Source organism: Loxodonta africana, chromosome 9 (assembly GCF_030014295.1).
Source record: "Loxodonta africana isolate mLoxAfr1 chromosome 9, mLoxAfr1.hap2, whole genome shotgun sequence".
Classification (NCBI taxonomy): Eukaryota; Metazoa; Chordata; class Mammalia; order Proboscidea; family Elephantidae; genus Loxodonta; species Loxodonta africana.
Window position 1 is genome coordinate 18,040,796 of NC_087350.1, and position 23,698 is coordinate 18,064,493.

A 23,698-nucleotide genomic window follows, 5' to 3' on the forward strand; every position below is an offset into this window, starting at 1 on the left:
CACTTAGCAGCTGACTGTTTTAACCACTGCGCAACCACCTCCTACGACAAATGTCTATGTATACATCTTATTTTCTTTGCTGGAATTGGTTTGCTAGCAATTTCATATTTTTACACTTAACATTTGTAAATGATATTTGTATATTTGCTTTCTTATAATGTCCTGGATCTGGATCTGATATGGTAGTGTTTGCTTGAAAGTGGTATCTTCTAGTATTTTCTAGAATAGTTTGTATACAACTGGTATTACTTCTTCCTTTAATGTTTGCTTGAACACAACACTGGAACAGTACGGACCTGATTTGTTTTTTTGTGGGAAGGTTTTATTTTACAAATTTATTTCCTTTAATAGATAGATTGCTATTTGGATTATTTACTTCTTTTTGCATGAGCTTTGGTAGTTTGTGTTCCGTAAAGAATTTATCAGTTTTACCTAAGTTATCTAGTTTACTGGTACAAAGTTGCTTATATTATTCCCTTATTATGTTTTTTCTTAAACTAATATTTTATTCTCCTTGTTCTGTCTGAACAGCTGCCTCTTGATCTATGTAAAGGTTCCTCACAAGCACAATTAAGTGTTCTGGAATTTCCATTCTATGAAATGTTATCCATAATTTGGTATGATCCACACAGTCGAATGCCTTTGTATAGACAATAAAACACAGGTAAACATCGTTCTGGTATTCTCTGCTTTCAGCCAGGATCCATCTGACATCAGCAATAATATCCCTGGTTCCATGTCCTCTTCTGAAACTGGCCTGAATTTCTGGCAGTTCCCTGTCGATATACTGCTGCAGCCGTTTTTGAATGATCTTCAGCAAAATTTTGCTTGCGTGGGATATTAATGATATTGTTCTGTAATTTCCGCATTCGGTTGGATCATCTTTCTTGGGAATAGGTATAAATATGGATCTCTTCCAGTCAGTTGGCCAGGAATCTGTCTTCCCTATTTCTTGGCACAGACGAGTGAGAGCACCTCCAGTGCTGCATCCATTTGTTGAAACATCTCAATTGATATTCCGTCAATTCCAGGACCCTTGTTTTTCACCAATGCCTTCAGAGCAGCTTAGACTTCTTCCTTCAGTACCATCAGTTCCTGATCATGTGCCACCTCTTGAAATGGTTGAACATCGACTAATTCTTTTTGGTATAATGACTCTGTGTATTCCTTCCATCTTCTTTTGATGCTTCCTGAGTCATTTAATATTTTCTTCATAGAATCCTTCACTATTGCAACTCGAGGCTTCAATTTTTTCTTCAGTTCTTTCAGCTTGAGAAACGGCAAGCATGTTCTTTCCTTTCGTTTTCTACCTCCAGCTCTTTGTACATGTCATTATAATACTTTGTCTTCTTGAGCTGCCCTTTGAAATCTTCTGTTCACTTATTTTATTTCATCATTTCTTCCTTTTTCTTTAGCTGCTTGATGCTCATGAACAAGTTTCAGGGTTTTCTCTGACATCATCCTGGTCTTTTCTTTCTTTCCTGTCTTTTCAGTGACCTCTTGCTTTCTTCATGTATGATGTCCTGGCTGTCATTCCACAACTGACAGAACAAGGGGATACTGATCAGTTTAAAGTCACGAAAGGTGTGCGTCACGGTTGTATCCTTTCACCATACCTATTCAATCTGTATGCTGAGCAAGTAATCCGAGAAGCTAGACCATACAAAGAATAATGGAGTATCAGAATTGGAGGAGAACTAATGAACAACCTGTGTTATACAGATGACACAACCTTGCTTGCTGAAAAGGAAGAGGACTTGAAGCACTTACTAATGAAGATCAAAGACCACAGCCCTCAGTATGGATTACACCTCAACATATAAAAAAAAAAAAAAAATCCTCAGAATTGGACCAATAAACAACATCATGATAAATGGTGAAAAGATTGAAATTGTCAAGGATTTCCTTTTACTTGGATCCACAATCGACAGCCATAGAAGCAGCAATCAAGAAATCAAATGGCACATTGCATTGGGTAAATCTGCTGCAGAGGACCTCTTTAAAGTGTCGAAAAGCAAAGATGTCACTTTAAAGGCTAAGGTGCAGCTGACCCAAGCCATGGTATTTTCAGTCGCATCATGTGCATGTGAAAGCTGAACAATGTATAAGGAAGACCAAAGAAGAATTGACTGACACCTTTGAATTGTGGTGTTGGCAAAGAATATTGAATATACCATGGACTGCCAAAAGAAGGAACAAACCTGTCTTGGAAGAAGTGCAGCCAGAATGCTTCATAGAAGCAAGGATGGTGACACTGCATCTTACATACTTTGGACATGTTATCAGGAGGAATCAGTCCCTGGGGAAGGACATCATGCTTGGCAAAAGTACAGGGTCTGCGGAAAAGAGGAAGACCCTCAACGAAGTGGATTGACACAGTGGCTGCAACAATGAGCTCAAACATAGCAACGATTTTAAAGGTAGCGCAGGACGGGCAGTGTTTCATTCTGTTGTGCATAGGGTCGCTATGAGGCAGAACCGACTTGACGGCACCTAACAACAACAACAACTCTATTTCTAGTAGACGTTTTTTAAAATTGAAAATATTTGGGTTTTTAAAGAAATGTCTTAGTATTTCTAATTTAATGCCTGTTTATTTAGAAAACATACTGTGGTGTTTTTGTTGCCACCGAGTCGGCTCTGACTAATGTTGACGTAAGTATAACAGAATGAATTGCTCAGTCCTGCACCATCTTGGTGATCGTTGTTATGTTTGAGTTCATTGTTGCGGCTGTCGTGTCTATTCGTCTCACCGAAAGTTTCCCTTGTTTTCACTGACCCACTACTTTACCAAACATGGTGCCCTTTTCTAGTGGTTGGCCTTTCCTGATAATGTGTCCAAAGTCTCACTATCCTTGCTTCTAAGGAGCATTCTGGTTGTATTCTTCTGAGACTGATTTGTTTGTTCTTCTGGCAGTACACGATATATTCAGTATTCTTTGCCAGCACCACAGTTCAAACGTATCAGTTCTCCTTCATTGTCTAGCTTCCACACATCATATAAGGTTTTAATCCTTTTAAAATTTATTGAAATTCATTTTAGGGTTCAGCCTGTGATTTATTCTGGTAAACGTTTCATATGTGCTTTTGGATTAGCGTTCTGTAGATGGGAATTAGGTCATGTTGGTTGACAGTATCATTCAAGTGTTCTGCATCCTTTCTTATTTAATTTGTCTACTTGTTCTATCAACCGTTGAGAAACTAATCTTATCCAGTTACAGTGTGAATTTGGCTATTTTATATTTCATCATGATTTGCTTTATGTATTTTGAAGTTTTGTTATGAGATGGAAAAAGATTTTGGATTGTTACGCCCTCTTGATGAATTATCTTTATCATTATGCAGTATTTTCCTTTATCCCTAGCAATATTCCTTTTTAAAAAATATTTTTACTTTGGTTTTAATATAGCCACTCACACTTTTTTATTAGTGTTTGCTTGGTATCTTTTTCCTTCCTTTTTTATAACTTATTTGTGGGTTTCTTGTAAGCATCATATAGTTAGGTCTCGCTTTTTTATCCAATCTGTCAGTGTCTGCCTTTTACTGGAATGATTAGGCCATTTATTTTAATGTTGTTATTGCTGTGATTGGATTTAAATGTACCGTATAACTATTTGCTAACTATTTTTCTCATCTGTTCTTCTTTCCTTTTTTAAAAAATTCATTTCCTGCCATTCTTTGGATGAATTGTGTCTTTTTCATGATTATAATTTATCGACATTATTATTAGAGGAGCCCTGGTGGTGCAGTGGTTGAGCCCTTGGCTAATAATAGATACTGGCTTATTAGCTAACTTTTGTGTGTGTATGTGGTTGCTCGAAGCTTTACAATATATATCTTTAACTTATTATAGTCTATCATCAAATACTTTAACATTCGATATATGTTAAAAGAATTTGATAGTAGTTTTCTTCCATTTTCTATCTTCCGTCTTTCGTCTATATTTTTGGCATATATTTTACTTACACATGTCTTAAATCCCAGAATACATTATTGTTGTTGTTTTTTAAATGGTCAGTTATCTTTTAAAAGCGTTCTAGAGCAAGGAAAATGTATTTTATTTTTATCCTTATTTTTCTACTTTATGGTGCTGTTATTTCTTTATTTAGGTCCACATTTCCACCTGATACAATTTTTTCTTCTGTCTGAAGAATTTCTTTTAACTTTTCTTGTAATACACTTTAACCCAGACTTTAGTCGGTGATAAATTCCTTCAGCTTTTGTTCATCTGCAAATGTCTTGTATTCTCTAGGTATAGAATTCTAAATCAACTTTTTTTCTGTATTTTTCAAGTATGACCTCATTGTCTCCTGGCTTGCATACTTTCTGATAAGAAGTTGACTTTCATTCTTACCTTTGTTCCTCTGTACATCTTATGTCTCTTTTGAGTCTGTTTAAGATTTTTCTTTATTCCTGGTTTTTATCAATTTGGTTATAATGTATGATTTTCTTCATGTTTCTTCTGCTTGGCATTCATTAGCTTCTTGGATTTGTGGGTTTATATACTTAATTAAAATTAGAACATTTTGGCCATTATTTCTTCAACTTTTTTTCCATCCCTCTTTTTTTTCTTCTCAAATTCTAATTGCACATATGTTAGACTACTTGATATTATCCCACTGGTCACAGATGCTCTGTTTATCCTTTTTTCCAGTCTCTATTTGCTGTGACTTTCTTATTTTATGATTTTCATTGCTTTGTCTTAAAATCGCCAGTTTGTCCTATGTCATTTATCTTTCTTTACATGGCATCTACACTCTTACTGATCCTATCCAGTATTTTCTTGTTTGTTGGTTGGTTGGTTTTCTCATTTCATAAGTTATATATTTCATATCTAAAATTTCACTTTGGTACTTTTATAACTTCTGTTTCTCTTCTCATCCTTTTCATGCTTTTCTCTTTTTTGGACATACGGGGTGTAATAGCTGTTTTAATCACCTTGGCTGATCATTTTAGTGTATGTGCTGTTTCCTGTTCTGCTGTTATTGATCGACTTTCTCCTTGTTATGGATCATATATTTTTGCTTCTATTCATACCTTTTAATTTTTTATTGTGTGCTAAAAAATTTTGTGAATTTTATATTGTTGGGTGCTAGATTTTGTTGTATTTTTAAAAATATTTTTGGACCTTTTCTTGGATCCAGTTAAATTGCTTGGAATTATTTTGATCTTTTCAAGGTATTCTTTTAGGTTTTGGTGTTGGATTAAGAGCTCACTTTAGTCTAGGAATAATTTGGTCACTCTAGTCAGTCAGTGTCTTCTAGTTATTCTACCCAGCACCACATATATCAGGAGATCTTTCCACCATAGCTGGTGGAACAAAAACATCCCACCTCTGTGTATACGTGGACTATTTTCAGCCTACTCCTTTCTAGTAGTTCTTTCCCTAACCTCAGGTAGCTTCCGTAGATGCATGCACAAGACAGTACTCAGCCAAAGACTCAAGGAGCCCCTTCTGGAAATCTTTAAGACACTCTCTCTCAGTACAGCTCTTTTCCTCTCTGGTGTTTTACCCCTACAAATTCTAGTTGCCGTAACTTCCCACAAATATCCAGTTCTGTCTCTGCAGCTTACTAAGTCTGCCAGACTCTGTTTTGCTGGTCTTTTTTTTTTTTTTTTACCATGGGTTGGAAACTGTTAGCGGTAAGCTACGTTAATCATAGGCTTACTCTTACTTGTTTCCATGTTCTTAAGAATCTTTGTTCTTCATTCCCTGTTGTCTGAAGTCTAAGAACTGCTATTTCCTATATTGTGTTTGGTTTCACAGATGTCTAATATGGAGCAGTAAATCAGCTCCTTTTATTCTGTCCAATCAGAAATGGATATCCCCGTTAAATCTCTTCAAAGCCGGACATGTTGGCCTTTATTAGAATTTAATGTTATTTAGATTTGTGATTCATGGATTTAAGGAGAGAGATCCTTTTTGAATATAAGAAAATATTTTCTCTCCAGAAAGGATCAAATGGGCATTTTCAGCATGCTGGTTCTAAAGCTGTATCTTCCCGCATGTTCAGAAACAGTGAAGCCTGGGCGGCTCACTCAAGTCCTAAATTATTTCCCATTTACAGGGTCCTGCTTTACAAAACCAGAACTGATCTTCACATTGGAACAAGGAGAAGATCCATGGTTATTAAAGGAAGAATTTCTAGACAGGAACTCCACAGGTGAGTTATTGCATACTGGCAGAAGATACCTGGGGGAAATTAAATCCGAAGTGATCAGCTAGAGGTAGGCAGTTTGAAACATTTTTGGCACTCTTTTTTTTTTTTTTAAGAGGTCTGTGTCTTTGAAATTTTAAAAATAATAGATTTAATAAAATGTAGAAAGGAAAAAATCTAACAAAAGAGATGGAGTGTAAATGTGTTGATTGCCTTATCTTTGAAAGATGGGATCTAAGTATATTATTTAAAGTTGGAAAATTATTTATTGGGTGTATTTTAACAGTAAAAAGGTGGAACTAAGAAAGGTTATTAAAGCAGCTAAAGTTGGGATTTAAAGGATCAGGAGCATGAGAAAATAATTTTACCATTATGTATTAAAAATTGCTAGATGCTGTCTACGTAGATGATTAAGGAATTGTACATTATTATAACTACTAGAGCCAAATACAACCTTCCTAATTATTAGAACATAAATACACTTAAAAGAGCAAAGAAAACAGACATAATACTGAAAAAGTCCAGAAGAAACCAGGTACAAGCTTCTAAGAACCCTCAGTGGAGTCACACAGGATACACTAATTCTGCCAGGAGCTAGCTGTGACAACATGTGTGAAGTGTTGTCTACTAGAGAAGCTTATGAGAGACTCAGTGCTCAAGATTTTTACCAGGGGCTGGTCACATAGGCACCCTCTGTCTAGCATGAACCAAAATTCCAAACTCCCAGAAGGAAAGCAGATGTTTACCACAAATCCCATGGTACAAACAGTTTAGGCAGAGTGAACCACTCTTACCAAATCTGATAATGTTGAGAACCTTCCAAAATCTCAGTTTCCAGTTGCCAGCCAAGGGCTAACTTTGCAAGCATGCCTTTCTAAGGATAGTAGTCTCAGGCCTGCTATATTAATTCTTTTTCTGTACAAAAGCTATGCAAATACATTGTACTACATAAAGTAAGAAAAACATCTGCCATATCAAGTAATGTAAATAGATTAAAGTCAGCTATTAAGAGATAATGCTGTCATATTATATCAGAGATATACCTAAAAATTGGGAAGTTTGAAATACAGTTGTGAGTTGTTAAGCCAATAAGTATAAGAATAATTCAGTGTTTGTTTATCTGACTACTACTTAAAGTTCAATTCTGGTTAAAAAACAGATGAGGAAAAGAATATATTGATAATGCTAAAGAAGACAATTTAGGAAGGAAATATAAAAGTTTTTAATATCTATGTACCAAATGAATTACTGCCAAGATTCATTAAATGAAAAGCTGCAAGAGCTATAAGAGAAATAGAAACACATTAGAGATGGTAGACTATAATATACACTGATCTCATTCCAGAGCCAAGTCTAGACTAGAACTCAGTAAACTGTGGCCCTCAGGTCAAATCCTGCCTGCTGTCTGTTTCAGTAAGATTTTTGGGGGACAGAGTCAGAGTCGAATAGTTGCAGCAGAAACCACACGAGCAGCAAACCCTGAAACTTTTACCCTCTGGTTCTTACAGAAACACTTGGCGGACCCTGCACTAGAAGCTATAAATAGCGTATTTTATGAAATGAACCTAATATGTGTCTTTCAAAAATTTGTACTCTGTAAATGAATAATAAACATTCTTCTCAATGACACTGGGACGTTAATGAGATATAAAAGTATTTGATGCAAATGCCAGTAAATTCCACAAAGAGGAAATACTATTGTTCAATCAAACTATAAATTGGGCACAATATGAGAAAAATTAAAATCCTTCTATCTTAAAATCAATAGTGAATATATATATTGAAAACCCTGTTTCATCAAAGAATAAATCAAAATTGTTCAGTAGCCAGAAAATTATAAAAACAAAAATGTATATGAGAACCTTTGGGCTATAGATAAAACAGTGCTTAGAGGAAAATTTTAGTCTCATGTTTGTTTTAAAATGCAAGGAAGTTTGAAAAGAAAAACGAAGCAAAGCAAAAGAAGTAATAAAGATAAAACTGTAAATTATAAGGTGAGAAGTAGTACTTGTAATAAAAATAATTAAATAAAATAGCAAACCTCAGATAGAAAAAGGTAAGAAAACACTATGTAAGAACTAACTATGCAAATATACTTAGGAATACAGTAGTGCAAATATTTTGAAATACATATAATGAAAGACATGTAATATGTCTGAACAAAATTTTTCTCAAAAAGTTTTAGGGTCATTAAATACAACTAAAATAAAGGGATATATCATGCTCAGGGATTAGAGCACTCCATTTGAAATTTTCAGTTCTTCCCAATGTGTTTGTATGTTCAACATAATACCACTCAAAAGCCAGTTCAGTTTGTTAAAACTTGAAAAGCTGATTCTAAAATTTGTATGGAAATACAAAGGTCCAGTAATAGCTAAAACATGTTTGAAAAAGAACAACAGCAAGGTGGGAGGACTTTCTCTACCAGGAATTCAGGCATATTTTAAAACTGTTACAGCCACTACAAAATGGTACTGGTATAGAGAGAAATAGATTAGTGAAACTAAAGAGCACGGAAAAAAAAAAAAATGCTTTGGTGACAATTTATGGAAACAGTGACACTGCACGATATTGAAAACGCCTGAAAAATGACATTGTGCCCCTGATTTACACGATCACCTGGAAGTCAGTTTTGGGTGAATTAAAGGCTGACTCATACAAGGCAAAACTAAATATTTCAGAATGAAATGGAGGACAAAATTTTTATTACTCTGGGTAGGGAATATTTTAAGACCCTACATCATTAACTACATGAGAAAAGCTTGATAAACTTGACTTTTAAAATTCAGAATTTCTTGACATCATAAAGCGAGTGAAAAGACAAGCCACAGAGAAGCAGAATAAGGCAGGACTAGTATTCAGATTCTATGAAAACCGTCTACAAATCTATGAGGAAAAAGGCGGGCAAGCCAGCAGAAAAAATGGACAGAAGGCTTCATAAGGAACTTCCCCAATGGAAATCCAAGTGTCTAATAAACAGGAGAAAGGGTGTTTAACCTCATCAGTGATGAAAGAAATGCAAAATGAAACTGCAGTGTGATGGCACTACACATTTATAAGATTGGCAGAAATTGAGTCTGACACTCTCAGGAGTTGGTACAGATATGGAGCTTCAGAGACCCTCATCCACTGCTGTGGATTTGAAATGTGTGCCATCACTTTTTAAATCAGTAGGCATTATCTAGTAAAGGTAATATTCATACCCCATTTCAGCCAGTGGGACTCCTAGCTATGTGCAGTCCATAGTGAAAACAAGGCAAATGCCCATCAGCAAAGGAAGAAATAAATTGTGATGTATTTATTTAAAAGAGTATTATTAGAAAGAAAAGAGAATGCACCAGTTTGCAGCCACAAGCAAATACATAGATGAATTTCACAATGTTGAGCACAGAAGCAAGACAACAATGAATACAGTAAGCTGTATGATAACATACAAAGTAACTGCTGAAAGTAGATTGTATATTTTTAGGGTTGTGTATACAGGTGGTAACACTATAAAGACAAGTGAGGAAGTGATTCCTATAAATTTTGTGAGAGACCTCTAAGCGTGAAGGAGGTTTTATTCAAGAAGAAATGCACGGGATTTCTCATAGCTAGTCATTTCGTCTTTCTTGACTGAATGGTTGTTACGATAGGTGTTCACCCCCCACCATTTGTTGAAATACATAGAAGAGTTTCATGCACATTTGTGTTAGTTTTCACATTTTAAAAAAGTTAGAGACAAACCAGTGAGTGAGAGGTGATGTTTACTACAGCTGTACCCCACAAGTGATTCGCTATACCCCAGTGATACATAAGAGTTTTGATTTCCCTGCAGCCTCTCCAGCGTTTGTTAGTTTCTGATTTTTTGATTCGTGCCAGTAATGCTGGGGTGAGATGGTATCTCGTTGTGGTTTTGATTTGCATTTCTCTAATGGCTAGTGATCGTGAGCATTTCCTCCTGTGTTTGTTAGCCACTTTAATGTCTTCTTTGATTAAGGGTCTGTTCATTCCTTCGCCCATTTTTTAATTGGATTATTTGTCTTTTTCTTGTAGAGCTGTTGAAATTTCCTGTAGATTTTAGAGATTAGATCTTTGTCAGATTTGTAATAGCCAAAACTTTTTTTCTGGTCTGTAGGTTCTCTTTTTACTCCTTCGGTGAAGTTTTTTGATGAGCATAAGTGCTTAACTTTTAGAAGATCCTAGTTACCTAGCTAATCTTCTGGAGTTTGTGTGTTGCTAGTTACAGTTTGTATCCTGTTAATGCCATTTATTAGGGCCTTTAGTGTTGATCCTATTTTTTTCTTCTATGATCTTTATAGTTTCTGGCTTAATATTTAGGTCTTTGATCCACTTTGAATTAGTTTTTGTGTATGGTGTGAGGTATGGGTCCTGTTTCATTTTTCTGCAGATGGACATCCAGTTTTGCCAGCACCATTTGTTAAAAAGGCCGTCTTTTCCTCATTCGATGAACTTTGGTTCTTTGTCAAAGATCAGGTGACTGTAGGTGGATAGATTTACATCTGGGTTCTCAATTCTGTTCCATTGGTCAATGTGTCTGTCACCGTACCAGTACAAGGCTGCTTTGACTACCGTAGCTGTATAGTAGGTTCTGAGGTCAGGTAGTGCGAGTCCTGCTTTATTCTTCTTCTTCAATAATGCTTTACTTATCCAGGGCTTCTGCCCTTTCCATGTAAAGTTAATGATAAGTTTTTCTATCTCTTTAAAGGATGTTGTTGGTATTTGGATTGGGATTGCATTGTATTGGTAAGTCACTTTGGGTAAAATTTTCATTTTCACAATGTTGAGTGTACCTATCCATGAGCATGGTATGTTTTTCCATTTCTATAGATCTCTTTTGGTTCTTGCAGTAGAGTTTTATAGTTTTCTTTGTATAGGTCTTTTATATCCCTGGTGAGATTTATTCCTAAGTATTTTATTTTCCTGGAGCCAAATGGTATTGTTTTCCTGATTTCCATTTTATCGTTCTCTTTATTGGTGTATAGGAATCCAACTGATTTTTGTATGTTTATCTTGTATCCTGCTGCTCTGTTGATCTTTCTATTAGTTCCAGTAGTTTTCTCATGGAGTTTTTTGGGTTTTCTACGTGTAGTATCATGTCTTCTGCAAATAAGGACAGTTTAACTTCCCCATTACTAATTTGGATGCCCTTTATTTCTTTGTCTGGCCTTATTGCACTAGCTAGGACTTCCAACACAATGTTAAATAGGAGTGGTGATAAAGGGCATCCTTATCTAGTTCCTGTTCTGAAGGGGAATGTTTTCAGCCTCTCTCCATTAAGAATGATGTTGGCTGTTGGTTTTGTATAGATGCCCTTTATTATGTTGAGAAATTTCCCTTCTATACCTATTTTATGGGGAGTTTTTATCAATGGGTGTTGGACTTTGTCAGATGCCTTTTCTGTGTCAACTGAGATGTTCATGTGATTCTTTTCTTTCCTTTTATGTGGTGGATTATGTTGATTGATTTTTTAATGTTGAACTTTTTGCATACATAGCATGAATCCTACTTGATCATGGTGTATTATTTTTTTGATATGATGCTGAATTCTATTGGTTAGAATTTTATTGAGAATTTTTGCATCTACATTCATGAGAGATACTAGTCTGTAATTTTCTTTTTTAATGGTGTCTTTGCCTGGTTTTGGTATCAGGGTAATGTTGGCTTCATAGAATGAATTTAGAAGTATTGCTTCCTTTTCTGTGTTCTGAAATAGTTTGAGTAGTACTGGTGTAAACTCTTCTCTGAATGGTAAAATTCTGAATGTTTGGGTAGGTAGTGTGTTTCTAGAAATTTGTCCATTTCTTAGAGGTTTTCAAATTTGTTGAAGTATAGTTTTTCATAATACTCTGTTATGATCCTTTTTATTTCAGTTGGGTCTGTTGTAATGCCCCCCATTTCATTTCTTATGTGGGTAATTTGTCTCTCCTGTTTTTCTTTTGTCAGTTTGGCATGTGGTTTGTCGATTTTGTTGATCCTTTCAAAGAACCAACTTTTGATATTGCTGATTCTTTCAATTGTTTTTCTGGTCTCTATTTCATTTATTTCTGCTCTGATCTTTAGTATTTCCTTTTTTCTGGTGGCTGTGGGCCTCTTCTGCTGTTCTTTTTCTATTTGTTCAAGTTGTGTAACTAATGGTTTGATTTTGTCCCTTTCTTTTTTGATGTGTACATCTGTTGCTATAAATTGACCTCTGAGCACCACCTTTGCTGTGTTCCAAAGGTTTTGGTATGATATGTTTTCATTCTCATTTGATTCTAGGAATTTTTTTTATTGAATCTCTGATTTTTTTTCTGTTACTCCATGGTTTTTAAGCAGGGTGTTATCCAGTTTCCATGTAATTGATTTTTCTTCTTTGCTCTTCCTGTTGTTAATTTCTACTGTGATGGCATTATGGTCAGAGAAGATACTTTGTATTATCTCAGTGTTTTGGATTTTGTTGAAGTTTGCCCTGTGGCCTAAGATATGGTCTGTTCTGGAGAACGTTCCATGTGCGTTGGAAAAGAACATGTACTTCAGCTGTTGGGTGGAGTGTTCTATATGTCCATGAGGTCAGGTTGGCTGATTGTGCCCTTTAGCTGTTCTGTATCTTTCTTGAGTTTCTTTCTAGATGTTCTGTCATTTACTGAGCGTGGTGTGTTTAAGTCTCCTACTATTATTGTGGAACTGTCAGTTTCTCTTTTCAGTGCTATTAGAGCTTGTTTTATGTATTTTGCAGCCCTGTCCTTGGATGTATAGATATTTATTATGGTTATGTCTTCATGATGGATTGTCTCTTTAATCATTATGTAGTGCCCTTCTTTGTCTTTCATGGTGGATTTTGTTTTAAAGTCTATTTTATCCGAGATTAGTATTGCCACTCCTGCTCTTTTTTTGGTAGCTGTTTTTTTTTTTTTTTAGTAAGTTTATATCTTTGTTTCTAAGTTGAGTGCTTTGTAGACAGCATATTGATGGATTCTGTTTTTTTATCCATTCTGTCACTCTGTCTCTTTATGGGTGCATTTAGCCATTTACATTTAGTATAATCATTGATAGGTGTGAGTTTATTGCTGTCATTTTGTAGTGCTTTTTTTTTTTTTTTTTTGTGGTGCAGATGTTTTCTTTGTTCCTCGTACTCTCCTGTGCTGAATTCCTTTTGTCTGTGGGTTTTCTTTTTTATTTCTTTTGGTTTTGTAGATTTTATTTTTACTGAGACTTTATGTTTCTCTTCTTTATTTTGATGAGTAGGTTTGATAACTTTCTTCATGGTTACCTTGAAATTTGCCGTTATCTTCCTACGTTTGGACCAGTCTATTATTACTTGGTATCACCTTGCCTTCCACTCCATTAGAAACTTCTGTCCCTACACTGTTTATTACCTCTTTTTATTGTTCTGATGTTGTCATTTGCAAATGAACCTTTCTGGTTCCCTGTTGTAAATCTTTTGGTTTTGAATAGTTCTGGAGAGTTCATTTCCTAGTGTCTGGCTGTTGTGATCTTCTGTCCTATATTCAGGCTGTGGTCTGATGTTGTTTGTTCTCAAACCAAAGGGCTCCCTTTAATAATTCTTGCAAGTTTCGTTTGGTTTTTATATATTCCCTTAATTTCTGTTTATCTGGAAATGTCCTAATTTCATATCATATTTGAACGAGAGTTTTGCAAGTTATATTACTCTTAGTTGGCGATATTTTTATCTTTCAAGGTTTTATGTAAGTCTTGCTTGCATGGTTTCTGCCAGATAATCAGATCTTAGTTTTAGTGTTTCCTGTCTGTATGTGACTTTTTGTTTTCTTGAGCTGCTGTCAGGATTCTTTCTTTAGCTTTGGTTTTGGCGAGTGTGATTATGATATGTCTTGGTGTCTTTTTTGAGGTCTATCCAGTATGGGATTCATTGAGCTTCTTGGATGCATACGTTTTCATCTTCCATGATATTAGAGGAGTCTTTTGTCAGCAGTTTTTCAGTGATCCTCTCTATGTTTTCCATTTTCTCCCCCTGTTCTGGAACTCTGATCACTTGCAAATTTTTGCTTTTTGATTGTATCCCACGTAATTCTCAAGGTTTCTTCATTTTTCTTCATTCTTTTTTCTGATTTTTCCTCAAACAAAATTGCATCCAAGTGTTTGTTTTCAGTTTTGCTGATCCTGTCTTCCATTGTTTCAAACCTGCTCCTCAGCCCTTGTATGACACTGTCCATATCTGTTGTTGTTTATGTTTTGGATTTTGAATTGTTTTTGTGTGATTTCGAGTTGTGAATTTAGTTGACATTTTGTTCCTGAATTCTTCCATTTTTTGGTCTGTATTTTCCATGAATTCGTCTGCCTTTTCTGTGAATTTGTCTATTTTTTCCTCATTTTTATCTCCTTTGTGCTTCAACTCTTGAATTGCTCTGAATATTAGAGATTTGAATTCCCTCTCGGGTAGTTCTAGTGCCTTTTCTTCTAGTGCAAAGTCATCTGATGTTTTATAACCATCCTGTCTTGTTTTTTTTTAATGTTTTGATATTTTCTGCTGTCTTCGGGACATTCAGTAGTTGTTTTCTTTATTTATTGTAGATTTGTTCGTTTCATCCTACTTTTTTGTTTTATTTGGTTATGTCTGAGTAGGCAGGCTGTTTGCAGTCTGTGGGCATGATACTTTTCACCTCCTTGTCCAGTGGGCAGGTCCAGCTGAAGGGGAGGGGCTGGGATGGGTTGTTTGTGGCACACAGTGGGGCTGACGGGGGGGCTGGGAGTCAGTGCCAGGGAGGTTCCAGTAGGCTGTGCCTGTGCTACTCGGAGGTGTGATGTTCAGCGCACAGTGCAGGTAGTAGGCAGGAGGGAGGGGGGAAGTTTGATATATGGAGCTACAATGGGTACAGGAAAGGAGACAGAGGAGAGAGAAACAGGAGGCAAAAACAAACAAAAAAATGCTGAGGGAGCTTGTCACTGGAGTGGAGAGACAAGAAACTGAGAAATGGAGGAAAAAAAGGGAAAAACAAAAAGAAAATACATATATATATAAAAATAAAAAAAAAAAACACCCCCAGGGATCCCACTGGCAAGGCTGTGCAGACTGGGAAAGTGGCTCCTAAGCGGCACGGTACAGCCCAGCTAGAAGGGGCTCCCAAGCCACGAAAAGACAAAGAAAACAAACAGACAAAACAAAGGCCCCTGGGATCCCACCAGCGTGATGGCACGGACCAGGGAAGCAGATCCCCAGCCACGCGACACTTCACAGGCTGTCAAGAAGAAGCAAAGATGGCACACAGGGCCAGGTGTTTGAGAGAAAGGAGGGGGAAGAGGTGAGAGGCAGGGAAGAAACCAAAAGAAATGGAAAAAAGCAACAGCAGTGACAAAGAAATGGCACTGAGGGAGCCAGCCAGTGTGGCACAGTGCCGGCACAGAGTCGGCACCTCCCAGCCAAGAGACTTCGGCCAGCTGGGAAGTGGTGGTGGCCTAGCAGGGAGAAGAAGGGTGAGGGGTAGAAAAGCATATGTTGCTGGTTACTGGGTGCTCCGTCTCCTGCTGGGAGGTCCATGAAACTGCTTTCCCATACTCCCTGCTCACTGATCTCCAATGTGGGCAGGGCAAATTCAAGCAGTACAGAGCCAGCACCTCCTGGCCGGCCAAGCAACCACATCTAGCTAGGAAGCGGTGGAGGCCGAGTAGGGGGAAGAAGAATGGGGGGTGAGAAGGCATATATTGTTGGCTGCTGGGTGCCCTGTCTCCTGCTGGGAACTCCGTGAATCTGCTTTCCCATACTTCCTGTCCACTGATCTCTGACAGGAGTCCAAGATGGCAGATCTGTGCTGCCTTAGCTGATACGGCTCCTCCACTCATCTCTCTCCTTGCTCTCTGTTCTCTGTCAGTTTCTTATTTCATTTGGTACTTGGCTGAGTTCTTTATCTCTTCATTTGGCACTTAAGGTTCCAGGATTGACGTTTGTCTCTGTTTTACTTAGTTTTTCAGATCTTTGATGTGGAGGGACAGCATGGTGCTTCTGTCTGTAGCACCATGTTGGCTCCACCTCCTCCAAATACAAGAAATTTATGATCAATAAATACAAAGGGTACTTGTAAAGTTTCTGAGACCAGATGCTACAGTCAGTAAAAACTAAAAATGTTGAAAAGTAGATTGGAATCAAAATTAAGAATTGGACAGGGGTGTGATGATGTCGCTAACTGCACTATTTAAGGACCAATGTGAGAAAACCCCGTCGTTATCACTTCCTGGTTGCCAGCCATTTCCGTGGCACTTCTTCTCTCTGACCTTAACCACCAGATTTAGGTCAGACATCATCCCTGGCCACCTGAGGCCAGGTCACCAGGTACCATCCATAGGCTCAAAGTCTGCACAACTCCCTGCACTTCAGACCAGCCAGCCGATGTCTCTCTCTCCGTAGTCTCCTGTTATCAGGGGATTAGATCACAAGCTAGAAGGATACTGTCCTTCATCAACTACCCCTGCAGCCTTGCCCTCCCCACCAGCCAATGAGAGCTGGTGTCATCATAAGTTAAGACTCTGTTCTGCCATCCCCTGCTGGGTCATTGCCACCTGTAGGTTCATTAATTCTCTGTAATAGCTCATACAGTTCTTGGAGACTATTACCTATACTTGTAGTTACCCATTTATGATAACCAGAAAGGATACAAGTGAAGAAATGCATCAGGCAATGTCTTGGGAGACATTGTCCCCAGGAATATGCCACACCCTCCTCCGTATATGGGTGTTCTCACCAACCCAGGAAGCCCAGAAGAGAAAGCTACAAGTTCCCAGGCCTCTTAGCCATTAGGACCTCTGTGAATATGCATGACTGGGGCCTTAATGCAAAGTTATAATCAGTTTAATCAGTGAATATGTATGACTGACTGCATCATGCCCCACCCTTCTTGAGGCTGGTTGTGAAGGTGGGGCCTGCGTCCTGCCAGAGTGGGGCCTGTGTGGGCCCCTACTTATTTACACATGTTTAAGTGAAACAAAGAGCACCTTAATTACTCGGGCTATTCCAAGGACATTTTCAGAAACCAGAGACAAAGGCCAAACCAAGTTCTCTGCTCACACAAGGGGCAACACTAATTTTGGGAAAATTAGTGAGCAAATTATAGGAGGAAAGTTAAGATTTGGTGGTCCAGAGATGTTCACTATTAAACAACCCTGATAAAATAAACCAGGGAACCAGAGTCAGGATAAAGCAGTGAATCCAATCCAAGTGGAAAAATGACTTTACTTCTATCAGTTTTATACTTCCACTTGTACAATTGTATTCCTGTGAATGACGCTACAGGGAGAATTAAAGTGTGGCCTATTGCACTATTTCTTTCAACGTGAGGAAATTGGGCAATTATAAATTTGTGTTGGTTCTTATAACGTAAAAAAGGGAACTTCAACTGGATGCACTTAGACCGGCAAGTATTCTACCACTGTTATCTATATGTGACTGGGTAAGAATCCACACGCTGATGTTCCACCCTAATCAAAACCGTTCCCTGATATCCCCTGAAAGCCCGTCTCCACTGATTTTCCTTGTCATTCTACTTAATGCTTACATTTCTTGTTGAATCCATCCCATTCTCTGGTTTTCTTATTCCTGGGATTCAACTCTCTTAAATATCCTCCATTCTTAATTCATTTTCATTTTCTTTACATCCTCCTTTCTATCCAGTTGTATAAATTACATGTGTATACTCATTTTAGATTTTCCCTCCTCTTCCTCACTACAGAAAGGTTGCTTATTTCTTTGTTTTGTTTATTTTTTATAAAGAAAAGAAATATAGAGTATACACTTGGAATTACTTTATTGTTGGGAGACTGAGTCTGAAACCAATGAGTCAAATACATAATAGGGGTATGTAAGCTCATCCCATAAGAAGTGTGTTAAACATCATGAAATATTTTTCATTTTCTCATTTTTAGAAAACTGCCAACATGATGAACTCTTAGAGAAGACACCAGAAAACCAAGGCAAACATCTGTGGCAAGTTTTATTCACCAACAGAACATTACCTACAGAGCAAGAAAACATTTCAGGAAAGCAGTGTAATCTGGGCATAAATTCTTTTCCTTCAAGAAAAATGCCCTGTGAATGTGACACTGCAGGACCTACTTACGAGGGCCTCAGCTCATTGTCCTCATGCTGTAAATATGCAGTTGAGAAGACTGATGAATTTAATGTATGTGAGAAGTATCTTCTCAGTATTAAGGATGACAGAACTAATATTGGAGAGAAATTTTTTAATTATAAAAATGTGAAAGCCCTTAGTAATATGGAGGAACTTATTCAGCCTCACAGAATTCAGACATTGGGACAAGCTTTTGAATATAATGAACATGGAAAAGCTATCCTTGAGAAAGCTGCCATTGTTACATCTAAGAGTACCCACACAAAAATTAAATTTTATAAGTATAATAAATTCAGAAAAAACATGTGTGATAAATCAACCCTTGCTGTTTCTCAGAGCATTCATACAGAGAAGAGTCATTATGGCTTTAATGAATATGAATGTAATATAAATGGGAATTTCAGTAGCATCACCCAACTTCAGAGAACTGACACAGGAGGGAAAACTTTCAGTCAAAAATCACACTTTAGAGACCACCAGAGAACTCAAACAAGGGTGAAAACCCTTGAATGTGGAAAAAAATTCAGAGAACGCCAGAAAATTCATATAGGAGTGAAACTCTTTGAATATGGAAAAGGTTTCAGCCATAATTCAACCCTTCTGGTGCATCAGAGAACTCCCACGGCAGGGAAATCCTCTGATTATAACACATATACAGAGACATTCAGGAACCAGTCAGCTTTTGGAGTACATCAGAGAACTCCCATAAGAGTAAAACCCTATCAGTGTAACGAATGTGGGAAATTCTGCTCTAGGAAGTCATATCTTACTGTACATAAGAAAACCCACACAGGGGAGAAACCCTATGAATGTCATGAATGTGGGAAAGCTTTCAGTGAGAAGTCACGCCTAAGAAAACATCAAAGAACTCACACAGGAGAGAAACCCTATAAATGTGATGGATGTGAGAAAGCTTTCAGTACAAAGTCAGGCCTAAGAATACATCAGAGAACTCACACAGGGGAAAAGCCCTTTGAATGCAATGAATGTGGGAAGGCTTTCAACTATAAGTCAATCCTTATAGTACATCAGAGAATTCACACAGGGGAGAAACCCTTTGAATGTAATGAATGTGAGAAATCTTTCAGCCATATGTCAGGCCTAAGGAATCATCAGAGAACTCACACAGGGGAAAGACCATATAAATGTGATGAATGTGGGAAAGCTTTCAAACTGAAGTCAGGCCTAAGAAAGCATCATAGAACTCACACGGGGGAGAAACCGTATAAATGTGATCAGTGTGGGAAAGCTTTTGGTCAGAAATCACAACTCAGAGGACATGATAGAATTCACACAGGGGAGAAACCCTATACATGTAATCAGTGTGGGGAATCTTTCAGCCAGAAATCAAACCTTAGAGTACATCAGAGAACTCACACTGGGGAGAAACCATATAAATGTGATGACTGTGGAAAATCTTTCAGGCAGAAATCAAATCTCAGAGGACATCAGAGAATTCACACAGGGGAGAAACCCTATAAATGTAATGAATGTGGAAAAGCTTTCAGTGAGAAGTCAGTCCTAAGAAAACATCAGAGAACTCACACAGGAGAGAAACCCTATAATTGTAACCTATGTGGGGAAGCTTTCAGCCAGAAATCAAACCTCAGAGTACATCAAAGAACTCACACAGGGGAGAGACCTTACAATTGTGGTGAATGTGGGAAAACTTTCAGCCAGAAATCAAGTCTTAGAGAACATCAGAAAGCCCACACAGGGGATTAAACACATGAATATAAAGAATATTGGAAAACTTGGGACAGAATTCAAACCTCACAGTACACCAGAGAGCACGCACAGGAGATAAATCCCATGAATATAATGAATGTATTTCATCTTTAGAATGTCAACCTTCACTAAACATCAGAGAGCTTACACAGGAGAGAAATTCTTGAGATGTACTTTATATGCACAGTGTTTAAGTCAGAGTACAGTCCTTATTGGATATTAGTCAATTCACCCAAGAAAGTAGCCCTATAAAGATAATGAATATGGGAAATATTCTGTGTAAACGCAATCCTTAAAATACTCACATTGCAGGAAAACTCTGAGAAGTTATAACGTGAAAACTGCTTGACAGCCGTCAAAACTCATTCATCATTAGAGAAATCACACAGTGAGCACATCAAAAATGTAATGAACGTCTGGTAACCTTTAGCCAGTAGAGTCCCTGGGTGGTTCAAACAGTTAACACAGTCGGCTGCTAACAAGGTTGGAGTTTCAAGTCCACACAAGCAACTCAGAAGAAAGCCTTGATGATCTACTTCTGAAAAATCAGCCATTGAAAACCCTATAGAGCACAGTTCTAGTCTGGCACACATGGGGCCACCATGAGTCAAAACTGACATGATGGCAGCTAGTTACTGGTTATTCTTTAGCCAAAAGCAAACTTTCTCAGTACAACAGGAGGTACATAGTGACCAAAAATGAGGACCACTTAAAGCAGTTATTGATGAAGGTAAAAGACTACAGCCTTCAGTATGGATTACACCTGAACATGAAGAAAATGAAAATCCTAGTAACTGGGCCCATAAACAACAATATGGTAAACAGTGAAGTTGTCAAGGATTTCATTCTACTTGAATCAACAATCAGTGCCTATGGAAGCAACCAAAAGCCAGAAACCATTGCCGTTGAGTCAATTCAGACTCATAGCAACCCTGAGAAACAGATTGCCACATCTTTCTCTGGCTGGTGGGTTCAAACTGCCAACCTTTCTGTTAGCAGCTGAGTGCTTAACCACTGTGCCACCAAGGCTACTTCCCATGGAAGCAGCAGTCAAGAAATCAAACAACATATTGCTCTGGGCAAATCTGTAACAGAAGACCTCTCTAAAATCTTTAAAAAGCAAAAATGTCACTTTGATGACTAAGGTGCATCTTTCTGAAGCCATGATCTTTTCAGTCGCCTCATATCCACATGAAAGCTGGACAGTGACAAAGGAAGAACAAAGAAGACTTGATGCATTCAAATTGTGGTATTGGCGAGGAATATCAAACACACCATGGAGTGCCAGAAGAATGAACAAAGTCTGTCTTGGAGGAAGTACAGCTAGAATGCTTCTTGGAAGTGAGGACGGTGAGACCTTGTCTCACTTACTTTGGACATGTCATCAGGAGGAGCCAGTCACTGGAGGACATCAGACTTGGTAAATAGAGGATCAGCACAGAGGATCAGCTCAATGATATGGATTGGCACAGTGGCCACAGCAGTGGGCTCAAACATAGCAATGATTGTGAGAATGGCACAGGGCCAGGCACCGTTTTGTTTTCTTATACGTAAGGTCACTATGAGTCAGAACCAACTTGAAAGCACCTAACAGAGACATCCTAATATATCAAAACTCAGAAGAAACTTTATGAAGCTAATAGATGTGGGAAATCTTTCTGTATTCCAGCCCTCAATTTGACTTAACACAGGGGCAGTCCCCATACGTCATAACGATTATTAATTTTTCACCAATAACCATTTCCTCATCTCCTACAGATCTGCCACAGCTACTGCAAATTTTTCAGCCATCCAACTGGGGTCATATCGCTAACCTCTGGCAACTGGGATACGGGGCTCAGTGACAAACAAGTCACACTGAAGCCATCCCTCAATATCTTAGTGTGTTCTCCTGTCCTGCATCAGAATGGACTGGAGGTTACCCGTAACCATGGCAACTCTGGGACTCGTGCACCAAAGATGGAAGGAGCAAAAATCCAAGAATGTGATGCAGATTTTTGCCCTCCACATGCACATTTGGACATTTTCACTACTGAGCTTCTACAGGTTTGGGTGTACTTGGCACTGTAATATACTCAACATCCCTCAGTTATTAGAACCTGTGGATGTGAGTTCTGTGAGACATCAGAACCCAGTGTTTATCACAACACCTGACAACATCTTGAATGACTAAGCTTTTATCCACAATTATTCTTCATTATTAATCAGGTAAATATCAGGGGTGAGATCCAACATTTGAACACATATTGAAAGTCTTTTACCAAGATAAATATATAAATGAAAAGATAGGCCACTGAATATCTGATTAATGAGTTTTGTATGTGTGAAAGTTTTCACAGATGAGCAAACTTTACTATCTCAGAGGCTGCTCTAAGGGATAAATCTGTCAAAGAAATACCAGTAATAGCCTTTACCGAAAGATTATAATACCAAAATTCTTGTTTCACATAAAATACCAAAATATTTTATGAAGTAAAACAAAATATTGAGTCATAGACAGTAGAATAAGGTACTAAAAAGAGCAAGAAATAAATTGCATAATCTGAGCAGCAGCATTGAATGTATGTGAATATTTTCTTGAGTTCTCTACTTTTATCTCTGTGAGTGTATGCATGCCATTTAACAGGTATTTATTTGATATACATATTGGGACTCAGCATCATTATAATAGAATTTTGTACCCCTTGCTTAATAACTGTTCTGATATCAGCTACAGTTTGCCTCATGCATGTTAAGAAACAGACCTTTTACAGGAAATATCTGAAAGTTCAAAGTACCATACCACATTCTCTCTCCTGCTGCCTTATGACATGTATAGGAAAAGCTTTTTTTACTGACCTGCTTCTTTTAAAAGAAGCCAAACAAAACATTTTCTATATATTTTTGTATTGTCTCAGGATCGCCAATGCAAGATGGATGGATAGGTAGGTAGGTCGGTGGGCAGGTAGGTAGATGGACGTTGTTAGTTGCTGTCTTGTGGCAACATTATGTGTAGCAGAACAGTGCCTGGCCCTGTACCATTTTCATGATCCTTCCCATCTAGGGGCTCATCTTCCAGCACTATACCAGACAGTATTATGTTGTGATCCATAAGGTTTTCACTGGCTGCTTTTCTAAGTCAATCACCAGGCCTTTCTTCCTAGTCTGTCTTAGTCTGGAAGCTCCACTGAAACCTGCCCATCACGGGTGACACTGCTTGTATTTGAAATACAGGTGGCATAGTTTCGAGCATCGTAATGACATTCAAGCCACCACAGTACAACAAGCTGACAAACGAATAGTGGAGATAGATAGGTATAAACAAAATAAACACGTTTAACATTACATACGTGAGCAAGGGTGACATACACAGTTTGAAGAATAACCTGATTCTATTTAAGAGAACAGCTCTGAATATTGGTGCTCAGTAAGAAAAATATTCCTGTCTTCCGCATTCTTCATATCCTTCCATAAGGTGGCTACATAAATGGGATTATTCAACTTCTAATTCTCCAAAACGCATGCATTATATGCATTGGTATTTTTTATGACTGTCTAGTGGAGCCCTGGTGGCTCAGTAGGTAAGAGCTACAGCTGCTAATCAAAAGGTTGGAAGGTTAAATCTACCAGCTGCTCCTTGGAAACCCTATGGGGCAGTTCTGCTGTGTCTTATAGGGTCGCTGTGAGTCAGAATTGACTCAACAGCAACAGGTTTGTTTTGTTTTTTATGACTGTTGAGTAGTATACTCTGTTCTT

At 37.7% G+C, this 23,698-nt stretch overlaps 1 protein-coding gene across 1 annotated transcript in view; it reads left to right on the forward strand.

Moving 5' to 3' along the window:
* The window catches only part of ZNF510 (zinc finger protein 510), a 94,861-nt gene that overhangs the window by 23,717 nt on the left and 47,446 nt on the right, over nucleotides 1–23,698 (forward strand). The window contains exons 5-6 of the mRNA XM_064291115.1: nucleotides 6,069–6,164; nucleotides 18,030–22,171. Coding sequence (XP_064147185.1) covers nucleotides 6,069–6,164; nucleotides 18,030–19,960 — 2,027 coding nt within the window. The 3' untranslated portion in view covers nucleotides 19,961–22,171. The remainder of the gene's footprint in view (nucleotides 1–6,068; nucleotides 6,165–18,029; nucleotides 22,172–23,698) is intronic.